The 25721-nt window shown below is 37.4% G+C and overlaps 1 protein-coding gene across 2 annotated transcripts in view; it reads left to right on the top strand.

Annotated features, from left to right (window-relative positions):
- LOC150083174 (E3 SUMO-protein ligase RanBP2-like) overlaps positions 1–25721 on the top strand; it is a 621501-nt gene that overhangs the window by 87060 nt on the left and 508720 nt on the right. For both annotated transcript variants that reach the window (XM_090377889.1, XM_090377888.1), the window contains exon 8: positions 12320–12481. In XM_090377889.1, coding sequence (XP_090234015.1) covers positions 12320–12481 — 162 coding nt within the window. The remainder of the gene's footprint in view (positions 1–12319; positions 12482–25721) is intronic.

The raw sequence follows: 25721 nt of genomic DNA, 5'->3' as shown, positions 1-25721 counted from the left end.
GGAAACAGTCCAAAAACCTCTGGATTATGAAAACCATAATCCAGTGGAATTGTAGAGGACTCCGCACTAACATAGGTGATATATATGATCTGATTGCACAGTATGCACCGTTATGTCTTTGCTTACAAGAAACCTACCTCAGACCAGACTCTACCTTAATAAAGAACTATACAGCATATCAACAGGCGGCACAACCCGTGGTGGTGTGGCAATACTAATAAATTCTCGCATTCCTTCCCAGATTGTCCTGCTAAACACAACCCTTGAAGCGATTGCAGTACGCATAGCCATTAGATCCCTCATAACAATAATAACAATTTATGTTCCAACAAACCAAAATTTATTACAACAGGACTTAGAAGACATAGTAAGGCAGTTACCTACCCCCTTCTGTATACTAGGCGACTTCAACGGCCATAGCCCTGTGTGAGGTAACACAACCACAGATCGGAGAGGAAAACAAATTGAAAAATGGATAGACGAGAATGATTTAACTTTGTTGAACAACGGCACACATACTTATACACACCTTCCATCAGGAAATACTACCGCTATAGACCTGTCTGTATGTTCTCCAATACTTGATTGGTCAGTGCACAGTGATCCTCTCAGCAGTGATCACTATCCAATAATCATCACCATGGCATTAGGAACCACATGCAAGTCACGCAAAACTCCCAGATGGAAAATAAATGAAGCAGATTGGGAAACTTATAAATCATTAGCAAAACTAAATGTTGATACTATCAAGCAAAAACCGTTAGATGCAGCAGTACAATATATAACAAATAAAATAATTCAAGCTGCTGAACACTCTATCCCAAAAACATCGTCTCACTTTCCAACACATCCAAAATCATGGTGGAATGCAGAATGTGCGCAGGTTAAGAAAAAGCGAAACAAAACCTGGAATACTTTTCGAAGATATCCAACTTTAGAGAACCTCATATTGTTCAAGAAGGCACGGGCAAGAGCCAGATATATTAGGCGGGCTAGTAGGAAAGCATCCTGGATAAAATTTGCATCTACATTAACAAGTTCCACACCATCTAAAACTGTCTGGAATAAAATTAACAAAATGAGTGGCAGATACCAGATTACTCCAACTCTGATCCTAAACTGGAATGGACAAGTCACTGCAGAGTCGTCAGAAATATCTAATGCACTGGGCGAAACCTTTGCCAGAATATCAGCGACCACTTCATATACTCCCATTTTTCAAATATACAAGGCAAGAATAGAAAGACATAAACTGAATTTTTCCACAAGAAATAATGAAGAGTACAACCTACCTTTTAACATTCTGTGAATTGAAACACGCTCTATCACAGACAAAGCAAAGTGCTGTAGGACCAGACCAAATCCACTATATGATGTTAAAGCAACTCGATGATCAATCCCAAATAGCATTACTAGAACTATATAACAGAATCTTCCTAGAAAACCAATTTCCAGACAGTTGGTATCATGCAATAATTCTTGCTTTCCCAAAACCAGGGAAAGACCTCTCTGACCCACGCAACTACCGTCCAATTGCTCTAACCAGTTGCCTGTGAAAAGTTATACAGAAAATTATCAATGCTCGTTTAACATGGTTTTTGAACAGAAATAACCTTCTCAATCCAGCACAGCATGGTTTCAGGAAAAATCGATCAACACTAGATTTACTTATCAAATTAGAAAACAGTGTACGGAATGCCTTTATCCGAAAAGATCATCACGTAATGATTTGTTTCGATATAGAAAAAGCTTACGATACTGCATGGCATTATGGAATAATTCAAAACCTATACCACCTTGGATTACGTGGACAACTTCCTAAATACAGTAAACCCCGCGAATACCGAAAACGCGAATACTGAGTTATGGCTCCCATGGTAATAAAGGGGTTCCATTCCAAAGTATGAAATATATAAGAAAAACTAGTCTGAAATTTTGTCTATGCATGTATTATATGTACCTTCATAATATGACTATGTACATAAAGAGTACATAGTGAAATGCAAGCATATGGCATCGAAATGAAAATAAGAAACAATTTAATATTAAATGTAATATTTATTAGAAATTTCAAACCAGCGCCTTTGCTAGCTAAAAAACTTATCCCGCCAGTGCTATCACCAGCTTCGCTAAAGTGTTGATAAAGGAGTTTTGCCTTTTCATGAATGATGAGTGAACTTAACGGAATTTTATCGTGAGTTCAGTCTTCTATCTACAGATTTAAAGCCTTTCCCATTTTTTCTAATTTAACATCACGAGTTACAGAGCAAATTTTTGAAGCAATTAGCGCGTTTTCACGGACACTACGGCAGATTTTTTCTTCCGATTTTTTGATTGATCGTACCGTTGACTGATTTTATAATGTTTTGCCACTGAGGAGACACTTTCACCATTAGAAATTTTATCTAATAACTCAGTTTTATTCGCTAATATCATCACCTTCTTTTTAACTTTTCATATTTCCCGTGTTATTCGTAGCCATATTTTTGTACAGGTTAGAAAGAACTTGTCCACAATAAAGTCACTTTCTTCCGTTAACACACTCGAAAAAAATCTGTTTTACATTGCAAAATGGTAGATTTATCACTTTTGTAAGCATATCAATTTATAAATTGATAAATTTATTCAATTTATAAGCATATAAATTAAAAGCAAACGATGAATCCTTCCATGGCAAGCGCATAATACATACTGAACAAGGATTAGCGAGAAACATACCAACTAAGAAATATTGTTCAAGGTTTAGGCCAAAATGGATGTCAGATGAACTAATGAGGCATATGGCAGAGAAGAAAAATGCATGGGATACATACAAATTAACACGTGACACAGAAGCCTATGATAGATACAAGTTGATCTGTAACCAAGTTACAAAGGAGGTTAGGCAGGCGAAGGCAGATTACGAGAAATCCTTGGCAAGGGATGCAAAGAAAAACAGCAAAGAGTTCTTTACTTATGTAAACTCTAGAAGGAAAGGGATGAATCAGATTGGTCCACTTGATATTGATGGGTCAAGTGTTGATGATCCTGCTCAGGTAGCTAACAAACTAAATGAATATTTTGCATCGACATTCACACATGAGGAGTTATTCAGCGAGGGGAATGCCAGAGGTGTATTCAACTCTAGCAGTAAGCTACAGAATCTTGAAATAACTGGGAGTAAAGTGGAGGAGAAACTGTTGAAGATAAACACAAGAAAGGCACCCGGGGTGGATGGGATCTATCCAGTTATATTAAAGGAGGCAGCAAAGGAAGTAAGCAAACCCTTAGCCATAATTATGAGAGCTTCCTTGGACTCAGGGGAGGTACCCATAGACTGGAAATGTGCAAATGTGACCCCACTTCACAAAGGAGGATCAAAGGCTGACACAAGTAATTATAGACCTGTGAGCTTAACTTCTGTTCCAGGAAAATTAATGGAGGCACTGGTTAAAGAAGCACTGCAGGATCATTTAGACAAGACTTCAGTTATAGCTCAGACACAGCATGGTTTTGTTAAGGGGAAGTCTGGCCTGACCAACTTGATTGGATACTATGATGCAGTCACAAAAGAACTGGATGCAGGGAATAACTTTGATATTATATACTTGGATCTTAGAAAGGCTTTTGATACTGTTGCACATGGAAGACTGCTACACAAATTGGAGCAGGGTGACATTGGAGGCAAATTGCTGCTATGGATAAAGGGGTGGTTGAGGGGGAGAAGACAGAGAGTGGTAATCAATGGACACTGCTCATCGTGGACTGATGTTATTAGTGGAGTCCCTCAGGGCTCAGTGTTGGGTCCATTATTGTTTTCTGTATTTATAAATGATATTGATGATGGTATATCGGTCTTAATGTCCAAGTTTGCAGACGATACAAAGGTTGGCAGGGTTGTCAAGGACACTACTGACACTATGCTGCTGCAACAGGATCTGGAAAGGTTGAGCAGATGGGCTGAGAGGTGGCAAATGAAGTTTAACATTGACAAATGTAAAGTACTACACATGGGAAACAGCAACCCCAGAGCAACGTATCAACTCTGTGGTACAACACTGACAGTGGTAGAGAATGAAAGGGACTTGGGGGTGGTTGTGCAGGCAGATATGAAGTTCTCTGAGCAGTGCAGACGGGCTGCAAGAGTAGCTCATGGAGTGTTGTCAATGATATACAGGAATTTTTCCAGCAGAGATAAGGAGGTGATTATTCCATTCTATAAGGCAATGGTCAGGCCACACCTAGAGTACTGTATACAGGTCTGGAGGCCTCATTTCAAGAAGGATGTAGAGCTGCTGGAACAAGTACAGAGAAGGGCAACAAGATTAGTGAATGGAACAAAGGGGTGCTCTTACGAAGAAAGGCTTGAGTTTTGCAAATTACAGTGTCTGGAGACTAGGCACCAGCGAGGTGATCTGATAGAGGTGTATAAAGCCTTGAATGGTTTAAGCATGCTCAATGCTGATGGGATTCTTCCTCTAGCTCAGAAAAATCACCTGAGAGGGCATAAATTCAAATTGAGGAAAGACAGATGTAGGATAGACGTGCGGAAATTTGCCTTTAGCCAGCGGGTGGTTGGTTGGTGGAACAGACTTCCATCCCTTGTGGTGGAGGTTGATAGCCTAAATAAGTTTAAGGCTCAGCTGGACAGGTATTTTGAATGAACAGAGGGGTGAAGTGGAAGTGGTTTTTTTTTTTTTTTTTTTTTTTTGGCTGATGCTGCATAAGCTTGCTTTCTTGCATCAAATGCCTCTACTAATGCTAATGCTAATTTCTTGCCATTCTCAGAACATGAGATCTATCGAAAGGCAATTGCAGATGTCCCTCAATAAAGTTCAAAAGTAGGCTGAGCTCAATGGATATCGTCTTTCCCCACAGAAAACAGTTGCGATTCACTTTTGCTGTCAACGCTAATTGCATGCAGATCCTGAACTTCGGATTTCAAATTCCACCATTCCGATTGCCAGCAATATGAAATTCTTGGGACTAATCCTGGACAGTAAGCTCAACTTCTTAGATCATGTTAAATTAATACGTACTGCCTGTCTTAAAAAGATCAACATGCTAAGAGCTTTATCTGCCCTCTCTTGGGGAGCAGATCGTACAACTTTGCTGCTCTTATATAGAGCACTGATTAGATCCCGTTTAGACTATGGTGCTCCAGTTTATGATTCTGCCCGAAGGAGTGTGCTACGCTGGCTGGATCCTATTCAACATAATGCATTGCGGATTGCAATTGATGCATACAGGACATCTCCAACTCAGAGTCTATACATTGAAGCTAATGAGCCCCCTTTGCATCTTTGTAGAAAAATGTTACTACTTAAATATGCAGCCAAAATACAGACTTGCCCTTTGCATCCTATTCAGCCATACCTTTTTAATCAACCACTAGTTAATCTCCATAGAAATAAACCAAGTAAAATCCAACCGGCTGGCCTACGGCTCCTTGAAATATCGCAGAACTGGAATGTTCCTCTCCACAATAGGCAACAGATAAAGAATTACTCTCATCCACCATGGACCACCTTTCCTCAACTGACCTCTGATACCTATTTCCTTCAATGGGGAAAGAATTGCCTACCGGCAGTGACTGTGCAACAACTCCATGCTAGCCATATTCAAACCTATGCCGACTTCTTACCGATATATACGGATGGTTCCAAATCTCTGTCAACTGTTGGAGCAGCAGCAGTGTTTCCCTCTGCTATCATATCAGCTTCTCTTCCACCTGAATATAGCAACTTTTCAGTAGAACTGTATGCAATACAGTTATCTCTAGAAAATTTGAATTTACATCCATCTGCAAAATATATAGTTTATACTGACTCTCTCAGCTCAATCAAAGCAATGCAGAATACATCTCAAAAGAATCACCATATTGTAATGAAAATCAGGAGTTTGTTATTGCAGATTTATGATCGTCAACAACTAGTGAAGTTTTGCTGGATTCCAGCACATTCAGGCATAAAAGGGAATGAAGTGGCTGATATATCTGCCAAAAGTCCAAATTCAGACCTAACTTCTGTCCCTATTCCAGCGCCCGATTATAATACCTTAATTCAAGCAGCATGCCATGCACAGTGGACAGAATTATGGCATAACCAAACGAATAACAAACTTTTCCAGCTGAAACAAAACCCAAAGTTCTGGCATTCCAGCAATCAGACAGTGCGGCGGGAAGAAGTGGTACTCACACGAATGAGAATAGGACACAACCATCTGACTCACCTCCACCTACTAATGGGCGATGATCCTCCTCAATGTCCACACTGCTTAGAACATCTAACAGTCAAACACATTCTGATTGACTGTCCGCAGTATCAACAACATCGAGATGCAATACTTCAAAATATGGATAATCATTCAGAAACATTGACATTACATCATATCATTGGAGAGGATGCAAATGTTAACAAACTTTTCTGCTTTTTAAAACAAATCGGAGTGTATCATCTTTTATAAATAAGCTACAGAACTGAAACTAATTTAAACTGGATTATTTTTTAATATTCCTAAGAATAGGCGCACTATAGCCATAGCAGCTAATGCGCCAATAAACACCCATACCACACACACACACACACACACACACACACACACACACACACACACACACACACACACACACACTTGTGTAGGAGCTGCGATTCACTCTGAATACTGTACTCTCATCCAACAACTCCCAAAAGAATGCAGCATCTTTACAGCGGAATTACAAGCCATTTTGATGGCCATAAACAAAATTAAACATGAACAGATAGCAGACAGCATAATTTTCACTGACTCGCTTTACTCTGTCATTGCCTTGCAGAATGCCAATACTAAAGCACACCCAGTTTTACAACAGGTCCAATATTCAGTATCAAAGCTATTACAAAATAATCACAAGATCAGATTTTGCTGGATTCCAGGCCACACAGGAATAACTGAAAATGAAAGAGCAGATAAAGCGGCAAGAGAAGCTGCAACCTCTTACTATGCCTTCCGCTCAATACCATATACCGATTACAAGTCCTTAATCCACCAAAGCAGTTTAAAACAATGGCAACAACACTGGAAGGACCAAAATAACAACAAACTTCATGTAATTAAACACTCCGACCATGGACTACTAGTTGTCGATCCAACAGACACGAAGAAGTGATCCTTACTCGATTGCGAATCGGGCATAACCCATATGACTCATTCTTACCTACTCAGAGGTGAAGACCCTCCTCAATGCCAAAACTGTCAAGTTTCCACTCATTGTACATCACTTCATGGTGAACTGTCCAAGATTTAATTCAGAACGTATAAGAGCCTTTCAAACAACCATTAATGCACAAAACAACCTAATGCTCAAAACAATTTTAGATAACCGGCCAAATATTACCGACGTTTTCTTTTTCCTTAAGTTAATCGGATACTACCAAAACATAAAAATTAATAGTATAACATTTACGAAAAAGCTACGTAATTATAAAATAAAATCTTGGCTTCCTTCTGAACAACATAATGAAAAATTTTGAAATATGAAATTCTCTAACCTAGACTAGGCTCATTATTGCCTAAGCTGCTCTTGCACCAATAGCTCTCAAACAACAACTACAACAACCCCATTTCTGTTTTGGCAGATCCACATCCTTCCTAAAATGAGGCTTCCAGGCTTGCATGCAGTACCTTCAAAGTGGTAATAATAACTTGCTAAAATGGTAATAAAATGCGACTTTTACCAGTCTTTTATATTTAAATATATGTTGAAAACACTATTAAAAAGAACAGTGCGGTAAGAAAAATTCCACTTAACACTCACTTTAAAAACTGATCTATGATGGGTCAAATTTTTGTTTCTTTGATTTTCTTGCAATTCCTTTTACTGTACATTCTCCTTCTTCAACATCCAACGATAGTCAGCCATCATGTTGACATTCCACTTCCTATGGCATCTCCATGTTTTTAATGTCCTGGTGCAACCTCTCACCCTGTTCTTCACCAACACTTTCAAGATTTTCTGGGAAGTAGTCGACTTGGGAGTGTAAAAAATGTACCTTGACACGTGTGTTGCAGCCTAGCTTCTTGAAGTTTGCTAACATATTTTTAACTATATTCTTGTAGTCTGGATCCTTGTTGTTCCTTAAGAAGTTCTCAACAATAGATCTGAAGTTAATCCATGCTTTTTTTTCTCTTTTATTCATAGTTCTCTCAAAATCTCTATGCCTCACCAGTTTGCGAATTTGAAGTTCAGCAAAAATACCTTGTTTTAGCTTGGTGATTGAAGGTAATTTAGTATAAAGGTAGTTTTAGCAAGGACCTTCTTGTGTAAAGCTGTCACAGACTTTTGTTAAACCCAGTTTGTTGTGCATGGGTGAAAAGAGGACAGTTTGGGGTCTACCAGTGGTTTACTAACTTTCTTTGATCCAGGCCACAAACTGGCCCTCTCCGGCCAGACCTTGACATCCCAGTGCTTTCTCTGTGCCCAACTGTCCCACTCACACAAAAAAAACAAGGCATTTTTGTGTAGCCAGATTGCTATCTAAGTAACATGCATGTCACTTTAAAGTCAGCACAGACCAACTACCATGTTCTTCATACTTAATATTTATTAACAAGTTCTCATGTATTTCTTTCAAATGCACTGCTACTGGAATGGCATAGCATTCTTTTTACCATTTTTACCATTCATTTCTATAAATATGGGTCAATTCCAGTATTTTCAAAGGCAAAGTAACACACCTTTGAGACTCCTCTTTGTTGAGGCAATGAAAAGAGAAATAGTTCATTAAGTCATTCATATTACTGCAAAAAACTATGGAATCATCTCAGAATAGTAGGAGACTAGTTCTCATTGTCTGTGTCTACTATTAGAAAAATGTCCCATGTGCTAGAAGATTTTTTGACTTAAGTCTGGAACCAAGGAGTTGTGCAGATTCCTTTGGTAAATTTAAATCTCTTATCAGATCACTGAGTTTATTCTGTGAAAACAGTTGTGGGCTGGACTCAGTGTCTCCAGGTGTTGTAGACTTCAGTTTCATCTTCAGAAGCGTTACTTTCAGCACTCTTTGCTGCTGGAACCACGGAGCAGGAGGGAGGGAGGGAGGGAGGGAGGGAGAGAGAGAGAGAGAGAGAGAGAGAGAGAGAGAGAGAGAGAGAGAGACATAAGTGGAGGGCATGGAATCGGCAGGTTATCTCCATGTGGGATTGGTCTAATGACATATGGAATATAAGGATATACAATGTCTTTTTTACTGCTTGCATTGTACCCCTCTAAATTAACTAAGCAAAAGTTAATATGATAACAGTCATCACATAGTTTTTTTTAGGCTTGTGCCAAATCATTGAAATTTAAATGGCATAGCCTTCTTTTCACCATTTTTCCACAATCTCAGTGCTTCATCACAGGTCCAGACAACTTTGTGCTGTCCATTGTGTCTTGGTCATGAAGTTTTAATCCCAAATAAGCACAATACACATTTTTTACAAATTCTGTAATATCTTGTTTTTGCTTGAGGTCTATGTTATATTCTGCAATATAATAAAATAAATTCAGATTGTTCAAACACTTGCATGAAGACATTTTACTCTCTTTTCAGCACAAGTTTGATATGATAACCTGAAAAATATACTGAGCTCACTCTGATAAACACTGTTGCATGGAGTGCATAGCGCACACTTCTTGATTAGACCGGGGTTTGAGCCTGTGACCACCAAATACGGAGGATGCGGAAAGGTCAGGGAATGACCGCTGCATATCCCTGGAGCAATATGGCCTTAGTTGCTAATGCTCCTGAAAACCAAATAACAAACAAACAAACAAAAGTGCTGCATGGAGCTCTCAAGGTTAAGAAATGAATGACTGATGGCAGTGTTGCCAACATGTGAAGATTTAGTTTATAAATTCCCAACATTTACTCCTAACTTAATACATAATACAACTCATGACATTGCTTAAGTGATTTGAGAAAAAAACGGTATGTAATAGAAAAAAAACAAATAACATTTCTGAAATCAGCATAAAAAAACTGAGTTAAAAACAGTTATTAGTTAAAAACTTTGAAAACCATGCAGAGTGGCATTATGTGACTTGGCAACCAGACATCTTATTGGGGACCTGATTGAGGTTTATAAGGTTCCAAGAGGGGTTAATAAAGTGAACGAAGGCAGAATTTTCACTGTTATAAGGAATTCCAGAACTAGGGGCCATAAATTCAAATTACAAGAGAAAGGGTTTAGATTATATTATAGGAAGTTTTCTTTCAGCCAGTGAGTTGTTGATTACTTGAACAAGCCACTGTGTGTAGTTGAAGCCCGTAGTTTGAAGAAATTCAAAGGTCATTTGGTTATGGCCCCCTTGCACTACTTAATACTTATGATGGACAGAGGGTTTTTTTTTTTTTTTGCTGTTGATGTATAAATCTTTTTCACTACTGTTACTACTTTGCTTGAATTAACATTTAATGTAGGATTTGGTGTTAATTCTGAGTGGCTTACCAACATGACTTAATGGCTCCTTTGAAAAGTAATTCGGAAAAATTTAAGAATTTAGAGGTCCTTTTCAGGGAACAGCATTGTATGATATTCAAGTCATATTTCTGTTTGTAATTTCAAAAGTATTGTCTCTATCTTAGTTTTTGTTTTCTTGTGTATTTAGACTGATGCTGATATAAAAATGTTTTGGAAAATAAGTTTTAATGCATCCATGATCAATAGTAATGGTTGGCCACTTGCTCATCAACTGTTAATTATTACTTTTGTTTATTTCTTGGAACATTTTCTATAAATATTCTTGTCTTGGTCACGAAGAACATCTGTTTTAAAGTTATCAACAGCTTATTTTTTTATTTTTTATCTTTTTATGAAAACCCCAAACACGAAAGGTGTCAAAACCTATAGTACTTAGTACCGTGCATGAGTTGAAGGAGAAGTATGGGGGGAGGGGGATGCCGGAAACTTTGCTCTAGAGACTAAACATGGGTTTCACCATTTCAAGCCTCCAATAAGCAAACTGGTGGTATTTCACCGGTTGATGAAAGTCATCTACCACCTATTATGGAAGATCATCTGAAAACCATATTTAATTTTTCATAATATGAAAAGATTTAAGAATATCACATGTGATATATTTACATAGGTTGCCATTTTATTAACACTTTCTTAGTTGGAGAAGGATATCACTTGGTGGTTTTCCATGAAATCTAGTTTTTCTATAATGACCACTCTTATACCACTTGAATATTAAGATAGTTTATTTCATCACTATCATCTTCGACCATTGTCGATTTGCTGCAGGATGAAAGCCGCCTCAACATGCTTCCAGAAACAGCGGTCTTGTACTTTTGGTTGCCATTGTACACCACCAACAGATTTCACAATTTCTTCGATCCACCTCATCTTTGATCTTTTCTTGGGCATTTAGAATGAAGTGGTATCCATTCCACAATTCATTTGGCCCATCTGCTCTTGGTTCTTATTGATATATAGCCTGCCCATTTCCATTTTAAGTGCCTTATTCTTTCAATGATGTCATAGGCCTTTTCGGTCTCCTTTGATTATGTTCAAAATTGCTCTATAAGCTTGCTTTCTTGCATCATATGTCTCAACTAATGTTAATATTTGGCAGTTCATACTTCTCTGTGACCCCAAAAACTTTTCTATTTCTCATTTTAGACAGTGGCAAGTTTATCTTGAAGACTATATTAAGCTTTCTAAATGCTTGATATACCAATTTTATGTGCCATTCAATTTCCATCTGTTGAAATTTCTTGTCCATGGTAAGCATATCTTTCCACTTCCTCTAGGTGCCTCTGTAGCCAGGTGGGCAGGAGCAGCAGTGCGTATCACACGCTTCTTGATCAGACCGGGGTTCGAGCCTGTGACCACCAAATACGGAGGTTGCGGAAAGGTCAGGAAATGACCACCGCATATCCCCGGAGCAATAGGCCTTAGTTGTTAATGCTCCTAAAAACCAAATAACAACAATCTTGTTTCTTATGTTACCACTTTGCTTCATTTCTCATCCCTTTTTTGTCATGGCAATTGTTTCTTTTGATATTCTGATTGATTTTTCTTGTTTTAGAGTAGATGCAAAGGCATAGGCAATGTCTACAATAGTCTCAATCACTTTGTGATTATTGGTTGAAATATCTGTGTCAGGAGTTTTAGTTATAACGAAATTCCCATACGTTAAGGTAACGTTTTGGGAATCTTGCTGGAATCCATCCCCAGACCATATATAGACTGTTTTTAAGGACAGAAAGAAAACTTTTTTAAAACTTAATTAACAAAAACTTAACACTTTTTTTTTTAAATATATCTCACATGATGTTAAATTTTATATTTTTATCCTATTTCTCTTTTTAAGGCTTACAGACCAAAGGATGTCAGGTTAAGGATAAAGTTACTGAAGTTTTATTTAAATGCAGAGCGTATTCAAGAGGCATATAATCATGCTGTATTAGTTGAGACCAAGAGACCATATCCTAATGATGTGGACTGGTATTACTGTCTTATAGATATTTTTGAGGTAAAATTGCTTAAGTGGTTGTTTGTACAAATTACTTTTTACTAAGATTGATGGAAATGGTTGATTGTTTATTTTAAGTAAATTATGCAAATAAACTTTTGAGATGGACTCTTTGACAGAGAAAATGCCATTTTTTTTAAAAAAATTTTTGGTTTTCTATCTGTGTGATTTAATGAAACTTCCCTGAAACTGATAATTTATCCTGTGGATATAACAGCAAAAACAAAACATTCCTACAAGGTTTTATGGTTTTTTTTTTTTTTTCTTTTTCTTCGCAAAACCATGTCTTAAAGTTTGTAAGGCCTTTATTTTTAGTATGATTTCAGTCAAATTTATTCTGTGCTTTTAAAATGTGAATTTTTGTTTTCCAAATACAGTATATTCCAAATATACAAATATTTCATAAATACAAACATAAATTCACATAAGTTAGTAAATGAATTAGAAGGGATTCATAATTGTTCTGATGGTTGATATTTCAGCTTTATATTGTTTGTTTGTTATTTGATTTTTAGGAGGATTAGCAACTAAGCCCAATATTGCTCCGGGGATATGCGGTGGTCATTCCCTGACCTTTCCGTATCCTTCGTATTTGGTGGTCACCGGCTCGAACCCCAGTCTAATCAAGAAGCATGTGCTACGCACTGCTGCTCCTGCCCACCTGGCTACTGAGGTGCCAACAGCTATATAAATGGAATAAATAAATCCACAGGTTCAGAAAAACATGTTAATACATGCAGGCACAGGTTGCCTGCATGTATTAACAGCAATTAATATGTTGTTTTCAAGGAAATTTGAAATGTGAAAATGGTAATTTAATGCTATTGAAAACCTGTGAAATGATGTCTTTGTAGAAACATAGTTCGTTGAAATGAACCAAATAAAAAGAAGTTATGTGGGATGAGATATTATGATTCTCTGTTCAATTTGTTTTAGATTTTTGTGCTATGTTAATAAATGAATTGGAAGAAATCTATAATTGTTCTGATGGTTGATATTTCAGCTATTTACTAAAAATGCAAAAGGCTGGATACGTTACATTGACAATGCAAGTTTTTGTTCCATTCACTGCTTACTTCGATTATTTCTCTTCATTCTATCTGTTAAGGATAATGAAATAAGGGCTATGGCTATAGATAAAGTTCAGAAACAATATTTAATTCTTCTCATGAATTAGGTCTCAGTCATAATCAAAAGGGCTAGGTTAACCAATATGTGCATAGAATATTTTAAATCATTATGTTCATTCTCATTGTTCTTCATCAAAATGTAGAATGTGAGTGTGCTTTTAGTGTTGTTTAAAAAAAAAAAAAAATTCTTTGCTATAATTTAGGGTACATTGCCCGAAAAAAAAAAAAAAGAATAAATTTTGTTCAAGTCAGAAGGGGAGAAATAATATTTTACGTATGTTAACAGATATTTGTTAGTTTTGGGGAAATTTTGATGTAGGTTTATTTCTTAATGAACGTATTTGGTTTTTTTTCGTTAGTGAGTTTGCTGCTTGAGTATGGGTCCTCTTGTACTTAATTTTCATCAGCTTTGAGCTCTGAGTCTATTAAGGATATATTAAAGTTTTATAATAATTAAAACTTCCTACCTAAATTTTGATTTGATTGCCAAACATTGGAGCAAAATTACTGGCAAAAATATAATAAGAAATAAAAAAAAAAAAAAAAAAAAAGTTAGATTAGAAAAAATATTAAACCAAGTAAATTTTGAAAAAAAAACTTTGTGCTTATTACTTTTTATTGCCAGAATATCCTCTATGTCCATTTATTTATTGTTTAATTCATTTCATCATTTTATGAATCTTTGAATTTCATTAATTTCTAAATTTTAGAGTTTAATTTCTAAGATTTCAAGAGAATTTTGTGAATTTTATATGTATATTGTACAACAGTAGTTCTCCAACAAATGTGATCTTCTCATTGTCTGATTTTCAGAGCTGTTTTTTGCTGCCAACTACACTGTGCGTGCCCTTAGTTGGAAACACAAATAAGAGATGGTAGCATTAGTAGAGGCATTTGATGCAAGAAAGCAAGCTTATGCAGCATCAGCCAAAAAAAAAAAAAAAAAACCCACTTCCACTTCACCCCTCTGTTCGTTCAAAATACCTGTCCAGCTGAGCCTCAAACTTATTTAGGCTATCAACCTCCACCACAAGGGATGGAAGTCTGTTCCACCAACCAACCACCCGCTGGCTAAAGGCAAATTTCCGCACGTCTATCCTACATCTGTCTTTCCTCAATTTGAATTTATGCCCTCTCAGGTGATTTTTCTGAGCTAGAGGAAGAATCCCATCAGCATTGAGCATGCTTAAACCATTCAAGGCTTTATACACCTCTATCAGATCACCTCGCTGGTGCCTAGTCTCCAGACACTGTAATTTGCAAAACTTAAGCCTTTCTTCGTAAGAGCACCCCTTTGTTCCATTCACTAATCTTGTTGCCCTTCTCTGTACTCGTTCCAGCAGCTCTACATCCTTCTTGAAATGAGGCCTCCAGACCTGTATACAGTACTCTAGGTGTGGCCTGACCATTGCCTTATACAATGGAATAATCACCTCCTTATCCCTGCTGGAAAAATTCCTGTATATCATTGACAATACTCCATGAGCTACTCTTGCAGCCCATCTGCACTGATCAGAGAATTTCATATCTGCCTGCACACCCACCCCCAAGTCCCTTTCATTCTCTACCACTGTCAGTGTAGTACCACAGAGTTGATACATTGCTCTGGGGTTGCTGTTTCCCATGTGTAGTACTTTACATTTGTCAATGTTAAACTTCATTTGCCACCTCTCAGCCCATCTGCTCAACCTTTCCAGATCCTGTTGCAGCAGCATAGTGTCAGTAGTGTCCTTGACAACCCTGCCAACCTTTGTATCGTCTGCAAACTTGGACATTAAGCCCGATATACCATCATCAATATCATTTATAAATACAGAAAACAATAATGGACCCAACACTGAGCCCTGAGGGACTCCACTAATAACATCAGTCCATGATGAGCAGTGTCCATTGATTACCACTCTCTGTCTTCTCCCCCTCAACCACCCCTTTATCCATAGCAGCAATTTGCCTCCAATTTGTGTAGCAGTCTTCCATGTGCAACAGTATCAAAAGCCTTTCTAAGATCCAAGTATATAATATCAAAGTTATTCCCTGCATCCAGTTCTTTTGTGACTGCATCATAGTATCCAATCAAGTTGGTCAGGCAAGACTTCCCCTTAACAAAACCATGCTGTGTCTGAGCTATAACTGAAGTCTTGTCTAAATGATCCTGCAGTGCTTCTTTAACCAGTGCCTCCATTAATTTTCCTGGAACAGAAGTTAAGCTCACAGGTCTATAATTACTTGTGTCAGCCTTTGATCCTCCTTTGTGAATTGGGGTCACATTTGCACATTTCCAGTCTATGGGTACCTCCCCTGAGTCCAAGGAAGCTCTCATAATTATGGCTAAGGGTTTGCTTACTTCCTTTGCTGCCTCCTTTAATATAACTGGATAGATCCCATCCACCCCGGGTGCCTTTCTTGTGTTTATCTTCAACAGTTTCTCCTCCACTTTACTCCCAATTATTTCAAGATTCTGTAGCTTACTGCTAGAGTTGAATACACCTCTGGCATTCCCCTCGCTGAATAACTCCTCATGTGTGAATGTCGATGCAAAATATTCATTTAGTTTGTTAGCTACCTGAGCAGGATCATCAACACTTGACCCATCAATATCAAGTGGACCAATCTGATTCATCCCCTTCCTTCTAGAGTTTACATAAGTAAAGAACTCTTTGCTGTTTTTCTTTGCATCCCTTGCCAAGGATTTCTCGTAATCTACCTTCGCCTGCCTAACCTCCTTTGTAACTTGGTTGCATATCAACTTGTATCTATCATAGGCTTCTGTGTCATGTGTTAATTTGTATGTATCCCATGCATTTTACTTCTCTGCCATATGCCTCATTAGTTCATCTGACATCCATTTTGGCCTAAACCTTGAACAATATTTCTTAGTTGGTATGTAAAGCCTAGTATCTTCCAAGATAAGTTCTTTGAATGCTTCCCATTTTGAATTTGCTGTTGGTAACATCATCAGTTGGTCCCACTGTATAGAATTTAAATACTGTCTCAGTCCATCGTAGTCGCCTTTACGGAAGCAATAACCCTTCCCTTTACCCCTAATGGTAGTTACCTCTTTGAGTAAATCCCACTTCAGCACACTGTGATCACTGCCACCTAGTGGTTCATTTATCTGCAGATTCTTAATGCATGAAGAATCACTGCTGATAATCAAATCAAGAGTATTACTCCCTCTAGTTGCCTCCCGAACATGCTGATGTAGAAAACAATCATCCAATAAATCCACAAAAGCCCTGCTAGTGTGTGAGTAACCAGCCCCCAAATTCCAGTCAATATCTGGGAAATTAAAATCTCCCATTATAAGACACTCTGATTTACTGGCCCACTCTATTTCCCTGTACAGTTCCTTATTATACTCATCAGAGTCATTAGGCCTATAGCACACTCCTACTCTCAATTTTGATCTCCCAATGTTTATGTCACACCAAACTGACTCCACACTGCACTGTCCAGCGATGTCGACTGGCTTCACTTCCTTGGTTTTTATGTGTTTCTTAACTAATAGCATAACCCCTCCCCCCTTCCTATCCTGTCTATCCTTTCTGTAGACGTTGTACTCCCCAAATTGCAGTTCTGCATCCCTTATATCTGTGTGACACCACGTCTCTGATATCCCAACAATATCTGCCTTCGATGTTTTGAGCTATACCTCAAATTCATCAAATTTATTTACTAAACTCCTAGCATTGGTGTACACGCAAGTATAGCTGCACCTGTTTCTATTCTTAGCTACCCTAACACAACCCATGTGTTTACTTGTACCGCAATGGCTCCCAGCAGTCTCTGAAATACCATGCATCTTGTTTTTCAGGCTTCTGCTCATTCTAATAGAAGCAGTGCAAGAATCTCTTTCACCTCTGCCAGTGGCTACTCTCAATCTATTGGTCTTTGTCTCCCCCCAAGCTAGCAGTTTTCCGACCCACCTAACACTGCCTCGATAGCATCAGCAAATATTCTTGCACCCTTTCTATTTAAGTGTATCCCATCCCTGTAGAAGCAATCTCTCCTGTTAACAAGTACAGTCTAGGCTGAAAAAAATTCTACCCCTTGAGCCTTGCACAATCTTTCCAGGGCCGAATTGATCGACAAGGCTCTCATCATATACTCCCTCCTATCGTGTCTGGGCAGAATTGCAGACACTTTCAAATTCAACCCTAATTCTCGGCTTTTGTTCAACAGTGACCTGTACTTGTTAAGTAATTCTGCCGGTCTCCCACTCTTAATATTATTAGTGCCAACGTGTACAACTATATCACCTTTTGTGCCCTTAAAAGATGATATTCGCTCTACAACGTCATCAACCTTTGCCCCTGCAGACATACCCTGGTCCTGTTCCACCTATCTTTTTTACAAAGCATGTTCCCCGTTTCCCTGACAATAGAGTCACCAACAACTACTAGTTCCTTCGGGACCAGCGCATTCTGCCGTAGGGGTTGTCTCTGTGTCACGCGATGCCCAAGTGCAAGCTCTGGCGTTGATGTGGGCAGCTGAGAGCTTGATTTGCCCCTCAATTTAATTTCTTCGAGGGCATCCACCCTGTCCTTCAAGCTCTCATATAGGCCCACAAGAACGCCGAGTTGTTGCCTGATATCGATACACTCCTTGCATCGCGCACACACAAAGACATCCTCCTTGGCAGTATCATGTCCCGTACCCGATTGCTCTGCAAACATCAAGCAAACAGTGCATTTTATAAGGCTGTGAGTCAGAGGACAACTGCCCCCCTCAGTTCTGCCCTGAGCCACAGCACTTCCATTAGCTTGAGCCTTTTGCTTTGCTGCTCTGGTCTGAGTCATGATTCTATTAATTTATGAATTAATTATGTTATGTTATTAATTATATTATGTTTGTAATCTAAGTCGTTATATGTATTTATTTAAACTTACAATTTAACTGCTAACGAAGTTCAACTAACGCTATCTAGTACGGTATATAACCTACGGTATATCTAGTACGGTATCACAATGGCGGGAAAGTTACTAACGGTAGCGGTAGTTACGAACACGTGGAAACCCTTACCGATACTTTTACAAGGCCGAGTAAAGAATAAATACACCAAATTAATCAAAAAATCACAAAATAATGTTATACTACTAAATTTAAATCAAAAGTTTTAGAAAAACAATAATTTCAAATCAATAAATAAGAAAAATCCACTTAGCGGCTTTGAACACGACCGTCACTAGTAGCCTCGTCAGTAGCCTCGTCAGCAGCCTCCCTCGTCAGCAGCATGTATTGGAACATTTACAAACTGTTTTTATGTATAATGGATGCTTTATCTGAATTGTGTATGAAATGACCTTGGAACATGTAAATTTAGGTATAAGGTGTGGCTATTAAATAACGAGACTGCACACGCAGCCACTACATACCAAGCATCACCTTTGAAACAAAGGCACAGCAGTTAACATTGAAACTTTCCCTAGTTGTCTGCCAAGTCACATTCCATCTTGTTCATTCGCTTTGCAGTGAGATAGGTTTTCATTACTTTATGTTTTTCCAGTTTTCTGGAAAAATGACAGACAAAGGAATCAAAAATGAATCAACCCCAAATGTTTAACAAAACTAAAGAAAACACTAACTAATGGTTGAGTTGTTATATGAAGTTTAAGAGGAAGATACCAAGAGCTCATGTTTTTGAATGGCTTAAAAGATTTTTAGAAGGAAGAGAGAGAGAGAGTGTGTGGAAGACTATGAACAACCAGACCATCTGGTATTCATGAAAATTGATGAAAATGTGGACCTGGCCAGAACTGGGCATTGATTAGAAGTGATTGTTGTTTAAGCATTAGAATGGTTGCATCAGAATATGGACAAAAACAGTTAGACAAATTTTAACTGAAAATTTAGGCACGAGACAATTGTATGCTGGAGTACACAACATGCTCTCTGTTCACTGGTTTCTGGCCAAAAAACAAATACCTGTGTGTGAACATCCACCCATACTTGTCACACCTATCCCCTTGTGACTTTTCTTCCTTCCTAAACTGAAAAGTGTACTTAAGGGAACCCATTTTCACTCCCTTGAGGACATTCAGAAAAAAAACAACCAAGTGTTAAAAAGGCTTATAGATGAAGACTACCAAAAATGTTTCTGTGCCTGGTATGGAACAATGTGTTCTTTTAAGGTACGAAATATTTCATTATAGTTATTTTGTTGCAACAGGCTTGTTATTATTATTTTATTATTATTATTATTATTAGCTATATGGTGCAAGGAAGCCTGAGGCTTATGCTGCACCAGCCAAAACAAAAATTCTCAAGTTACCCTGAGAGAGAGAGAGAGAGAGAAGTAGAAGGGAATTACCAATAAAGAGAAGAATTATGATATCCATCCTCAGGACCCTGGGTGTGCCAAGCCCATACTCACCAGATGTGAGCCCCCTGGGGTTGATGAACCATACTGGCCCACTAGATATGAATGGTCTTAATTCTTGACAATCCTGTTCAGTCTGTTGAAAAACTGGACCTGTAGCTGATATGAACCCTGTCCAATTATAATAAAAGCAGTACCAAGCAAGCAAACCTTTCACTATAATTATTAAAGCATCCTTGGATTCAGTGGAGGTTCCTATAGAGTAGAGATGTGCAAATGCCTCTCCTATTCATTAAGTGCAATCAAATGGCAAAGTGAGCAATTACAGACCTGACAGCTTGACTTCAGTTCCAAGGAAAATAATGGAGTTAATGGCTAAAGAAGTAGTGTAGGATTGTCCTTACAGGAATGAACCTAGACAAAAATCACAGCATGGATTTGTTTAGGGGGAGATTTTGTCTGATCAGTCTGATAAGCTACTATAATGCAGTAACAAAGGAACTGAATGTAAAAAATAACTCTGATTTATATTTAGCCTTCAGTAATGTTTTTAACACTGTTCCACATCAAAAACTGCTACACAAATTGGAGGAGTTTGGCAATGATTGAGCAGCAAAAGACAAGTGGTTATAAATAGGTACTGCTCTTCTTGGATTAATATTATTAGTGGAGTCCCTCAGGGTTTAGTTCTGGGCTCCTTACTGCTTTCAATATTTATCTATGATACTAATGAAGGAAAATCAAATTTATTTTCTAAGTTCATATATTATCATATGTTCACACATTATCAAAGTTTGGCAGGGTGTTTAATGATAGTAATCAGGGTATGCTAGTGCAACATGATCTGGCAAAACTGGACAGAGACATGGCAACTGAGGTTTAACATTGAAAAATGCAACATGCAGCATATGGCCAGCAGTAATTCCAGAATAACATCAATTTCCACCATCTCGAATATGGTACCACATTCATGGTTGTGGAAAATGAAAGATACCTAGGGGAAAACATACAGTCCAACATGAAGTTTTGATCAATGCAGAATACTACTAGGACAACTCAGTGTTCTAACAATTTTTACCAGGACGGACAAGGAGGCGATTATCACATTGTATAGGGAAATGGAAGGCATATTTTATTATTATTAGTCATATGGTGCAAGGAAGCCTGAGGCTTATGCCGCACCAGCCAAAAAAAAAGAAGAAAAATCCAGAGTTACCCTGAGAGAGAGAGAGAGAGAGAGAGAGAGAGAGAGAGAGAAGCAGAAAGGAATCACCAAGAAAGAGAAGAATGATGATATCCAGCTCAGGACCCTGGGTTTGCCAAGCCCATACTCACCAGATGTGAGCCCCTGAGGTTAATTGCCACACCTTGTATATACTGCCCAGAGCCCACATGCAAACTGAAAGGTTAATAAATGTTAATGTAATTACTAAAGCATATTACATGTGAGTGTTTCTTTTAATTTTATTGAAACATAGTCGCAGGTACAAAAGTCCTTTATCCTATAGAGTAGAGATGTGCTCAGTTTACTGAAAATTTGTCAACCTACTTTTCAGCTTCCCCTGAGGAACCTTCTTTGAGCCAAATGGGCTGATGGTTCTTAATAAAACAGCATAGAGTGTGTCATAGTATAATTGGTGATAAAGAGTTTTTCCTTTTTTTTTGCATCAACTTGTGTTTTTCTCCTTTTTTTTTTTTTCTTTTCTAAAAATTAATGAATTGCCCATCAGGTGTGCTGTTGTAGTCGATGTTGCAAAATAGAATTGAGCAATAATAGCATTGTTCTCTGTATTGCTCTGTTTATGTAACTTGTATAGTGCAAAGCTATTTAACAATATTTTTTAGTAAGATGCCAAAGAAATACAACAAAACCTTGTCATATTTCTTTGAAAAATTTAAAAGGAGGTAATTGTAAAATCTGAAAAAGGTATGTAGATGTGATTTTTCAGTTTAAAGTGCAGTATAATCAGATATTTGCATACAAATAACCATAATGACAGTGTGCATTTGAAGGTGGCAAATTATATTTCAAGGTATCAACGATGGCAAATTATATTCCTTTGATGTAAAATCACTATATACAAATGTACCTCCTCAAAAAGCAGTGAAGGCTACTCAGGATTTGTTACACAACGATCCCACACTAAAAAACAGAACAAAATTAGAAATCACTGAGATAATAAACTTACTAAACATACTGTTATCTGCCAATTATTTCACCTGTGTGGGAGTTTTTTTACCAACAAATATTTGGGGTACCAATGGGCAGTTCCATAAGTGGATATCTCTCGGAATTTTACCTTCTGGAAATAGAGAATCACATAATTTCCAAGTATTCTTCCCCATCCCTTAAATTTTATGGAATGTACTTAGATGATTGTCTGCTTATAGGCAAACCAGATACCATAAATACAATCTTTCATGAGTTGAATAATGTAGAAAGGCTGCAATTCACAATAGAAAATTAAGAAAACAACAGCATAAACTTTTTAAATCTAACATTAACAAGAAATGTCACCAAAAATCAAAACTAAAATATATCACAAACCAAATCTACAAATAAGGGTAATTATTTGCATTATGAAAGCAATGGACCCCTTTCTCACAAAAAATCAATTTTAATAGCCCAGTTCAGCAATGCTTTCAAGTATTTCATCTATAGACGATGATGATTGTAAACAGGGAATCTAATCACTTAAGGACAGATTCTCTAACCATGATTACCCGAAATGGCTCATACACAGTGCCTTAAATACTGCTGAAAGAAATAATAAAGAAAAACAAACAAGAAGTGATAAAAAAAACAATGGATAGTCCTCCCATATGTTGAAACATGCTAACAAAAAATTTTTTAAAGATTCCGGAGTAAACTTGGCCTTCGGCAGCTCGAAGAAACTATTGGCATACCTTAAAAATTCAACAAACAATAATAAAACAATAGATTTTAAACAACAAACAAACATAGTTTTTGCAATTCCTTAAAGGTTAAAATGCAATTTTGTGTGTGTGTGTGTGTATATATATATATATATGTGGCAGCACAAGACAGTTGTTATACAGTATACAAGATATATCGGGTATTTATCTCCCTTTATACTTCCAATTATGTACAATGCATGGATTTAGGGTCAAAGCTTGCTTTCATTCCTTTGACTTGTTACAAGGTTCATCTATCTTTAGGCAGGTCTTTGAATATTATTTACATCTATTCTAATTATACATAGTCCGAAGTGTGTCCAAAGCATATCCTTGGAATGAAGTGCTTAACATTTCTTCGCCCACTAGTAATATTGAAATTTCTGAAGAACAGTAAAAACAATAAATTCACTACCTGACAAGTCCATCACAGTAATGGACGTAATACCTCTTTTTAGTCTTAAAAATTGATTCTTATTTCATCAGCAGAGAGCTCACCCACCTCTACAACAAAGTACTCAAACGTGCACAGGTGCCTTCAAGCTGGTTGTCGTACAGAGTTGTGGCAGTTCCGAAGAAGACTCATGTGAAAACACCAGCTGACTTCATGCCAATATCAATTGCCTTTCCCTTCCTGAAATGCCTCGAGAAGTGCATCTATAATGATGTAGCACTTGCAATCTTTGCGCATAGACCCAAACATACCCATTATGCCGTGCCTAATAGATTTACTGTAACCAGTCTTAAACCTGATCTACTGTAATACTTTACACCTGGAATGACAATGAAGATCTTCACACCATTTTTCTGGACATGAAATCTGCTTTTGACTCAGTCCAAATCACACCCTTTCTTGCCTTAGCTGAAAGATTCTATGGGATATCTGGAAATATGCTCGAGATCCTCACTAATCTACTATCTAGGAGAATGTATCTGCTATCTAAACACAGTTTAGTTTTTCTAAATTGTGTTTCATGAAAATTAAAAGTTCTAGCAATTAGCATTATCTTCTTTGAATTTTAGCATTTAGCATCTTTTCTTTTTAACCTTTAAGCTGCTAAATTTAATTTAGCATTGTACCTTTTTTTTTTAATGCTAACTTGTCTAAAAAAATGTAAATTTAGCATTGAAAGACAGCTACTTGTAATGCAAATGTCTTATTGTCTGTTTGTAATATGGCCTATTTCCCTGTCAAGAAATTGTACACTCTTCCATAGTGCATCTACCCCACCATTTAAGGCAAAAATGTTGCAGGGAGAGCAAATGCTCCCACTGACCCCCTCAGGTACGCTACTGTGTATAATCAATATATAGGAACTCCCAACTTACGTAACACTCGACTTACAGAAATTTGACTTTATGTAAGTTTTTTCCAGCTGGTGCAAACTTAAAAAATTGTGGAAACATATTTTGCATCCCATAGGAATAAATGGAGATATCGTTAAAATAACGTAATGTGAACCCAATAACACATTGGTTTTTTTTTTTTTTTTTTTTTGCAATTCGTTCCAACTCCTTGGAGGTTGAAAATTTCGCTATTACTAAAAGGTCATATTTATAATGGAAATTGCACTACACTTCCATCATTGTCATATGTTCAGTTATAAGAATCAATTTTGAACGCCTTAGTGATATTTTTCTAAAGCACATTTCCGGAGGTGATGACCAAAAAACAATAAAAACAATTTGCACTTTCTGGTTTTTTGGGCTTTTCTGTTAGTGCATCTAATTATAAACGGGGATAGTAAACTTGATCTTATTGCATTTGCAATAATCCCGATAACTGGAATTCTGTGGGTTTTCACGTTACGGTATTATGGTGAAATGAATTCTCGTTCACTAAAATCTTCAGTCATATAAAAAACAAATTTTCAGAAACTTCTCTTCATTCCTATTTACATATTACAATGATGAAGGGAAAGCGACCAACAAAAAGTGCAAGTGCTGGCAGTGCCAGGAAACGAAACACTTGATTTAGAAATGAAGATGTAAATGATTAAGTACGAAACAGGACAAAGTTTGTCATCTATTGCAAGGGAATTAGGTCTTGCTGCTTCGACAGCGAATACTATTTTAAAGGACAGTGCACGTATAAAAGAACATGCCATAGGATCAATGCACCTAAGATCAACACTGATCACGAAACAGCGTTCAGGTGCTATATTGAAGATGGAACAGCTGTTAATAATATGAATGGAAAATCAGATTCAGAAGAGAGTGCCCCTGAGTCTAATGACCATTCAAGCAAAAGCAACAAGTATTTATAAAGATATTAAGGATAAGTACAGCGAACTCCAACCCAAGTTCGTGACAAGCAACGGCTGGTTTAATAGGTTCAAGCATTGCGCTGGTTTCCACCATGTTAAATTATGCGATGAAGTCACCAGTGCAGATTCTGCAGCTGCAGAGAAATTTTGTGATGTGTTGGAAAAAATTATTGATGAAGGCAGCTATTGAATGCAGCAAATTTTTAACTTCGACAAGACTGCTCTGCATTGGGAAAAAAAAAATGCAGATCAAACATACATTACCAAAGAGGAAAATACAATGCTAGGTTTTAAGGTGTCAAAAGATAGGGCCACGTTCTTGCTCGGGGCTAATGCAATGGGAGATTACAGATTAAAATCACTGCTTGTACCAATCTGGAAATCCTCATGCATTTAAGGGCATCAATAAAGCCACCCTACCCGTGCATTTCTGATCGAACCAGAAAGCATGGATAACAATATCTCTCTTTGAGGATTGGTTTAAATGCTGCTTCATTCCCGAGGTTAAAAAATATTGTAAAGACAATGTAAGGATCATCTAGACAAGATGGCAGCAATAATTCAGACACAGCATGGGTTTGTTAAGGGAAAGTCTTGTCTGGGAAATT

The sequence above is a fragment of the Mastigoproctus giganteus genome, chromosome 7, assembly GCF_048544385.1.
Source record: "Mastigoproctus giganteus isolate SK-2022 chromosome 7, ASM4854438v1, whole genome shotgun sequence".
Classification (NCBI taxonomy): Eukaryota; Metazoa; Arthropoda; class Arachnida; order Uropygi; family Thelyphonidae; genus Mastigoproctus; species Mastigoproctus giganteus.
The sequence above is the reverse complement of the archived record's forward strand: the minus strand, read 5'-3'. Positions and strand labels throughout refer to the sequence as shown.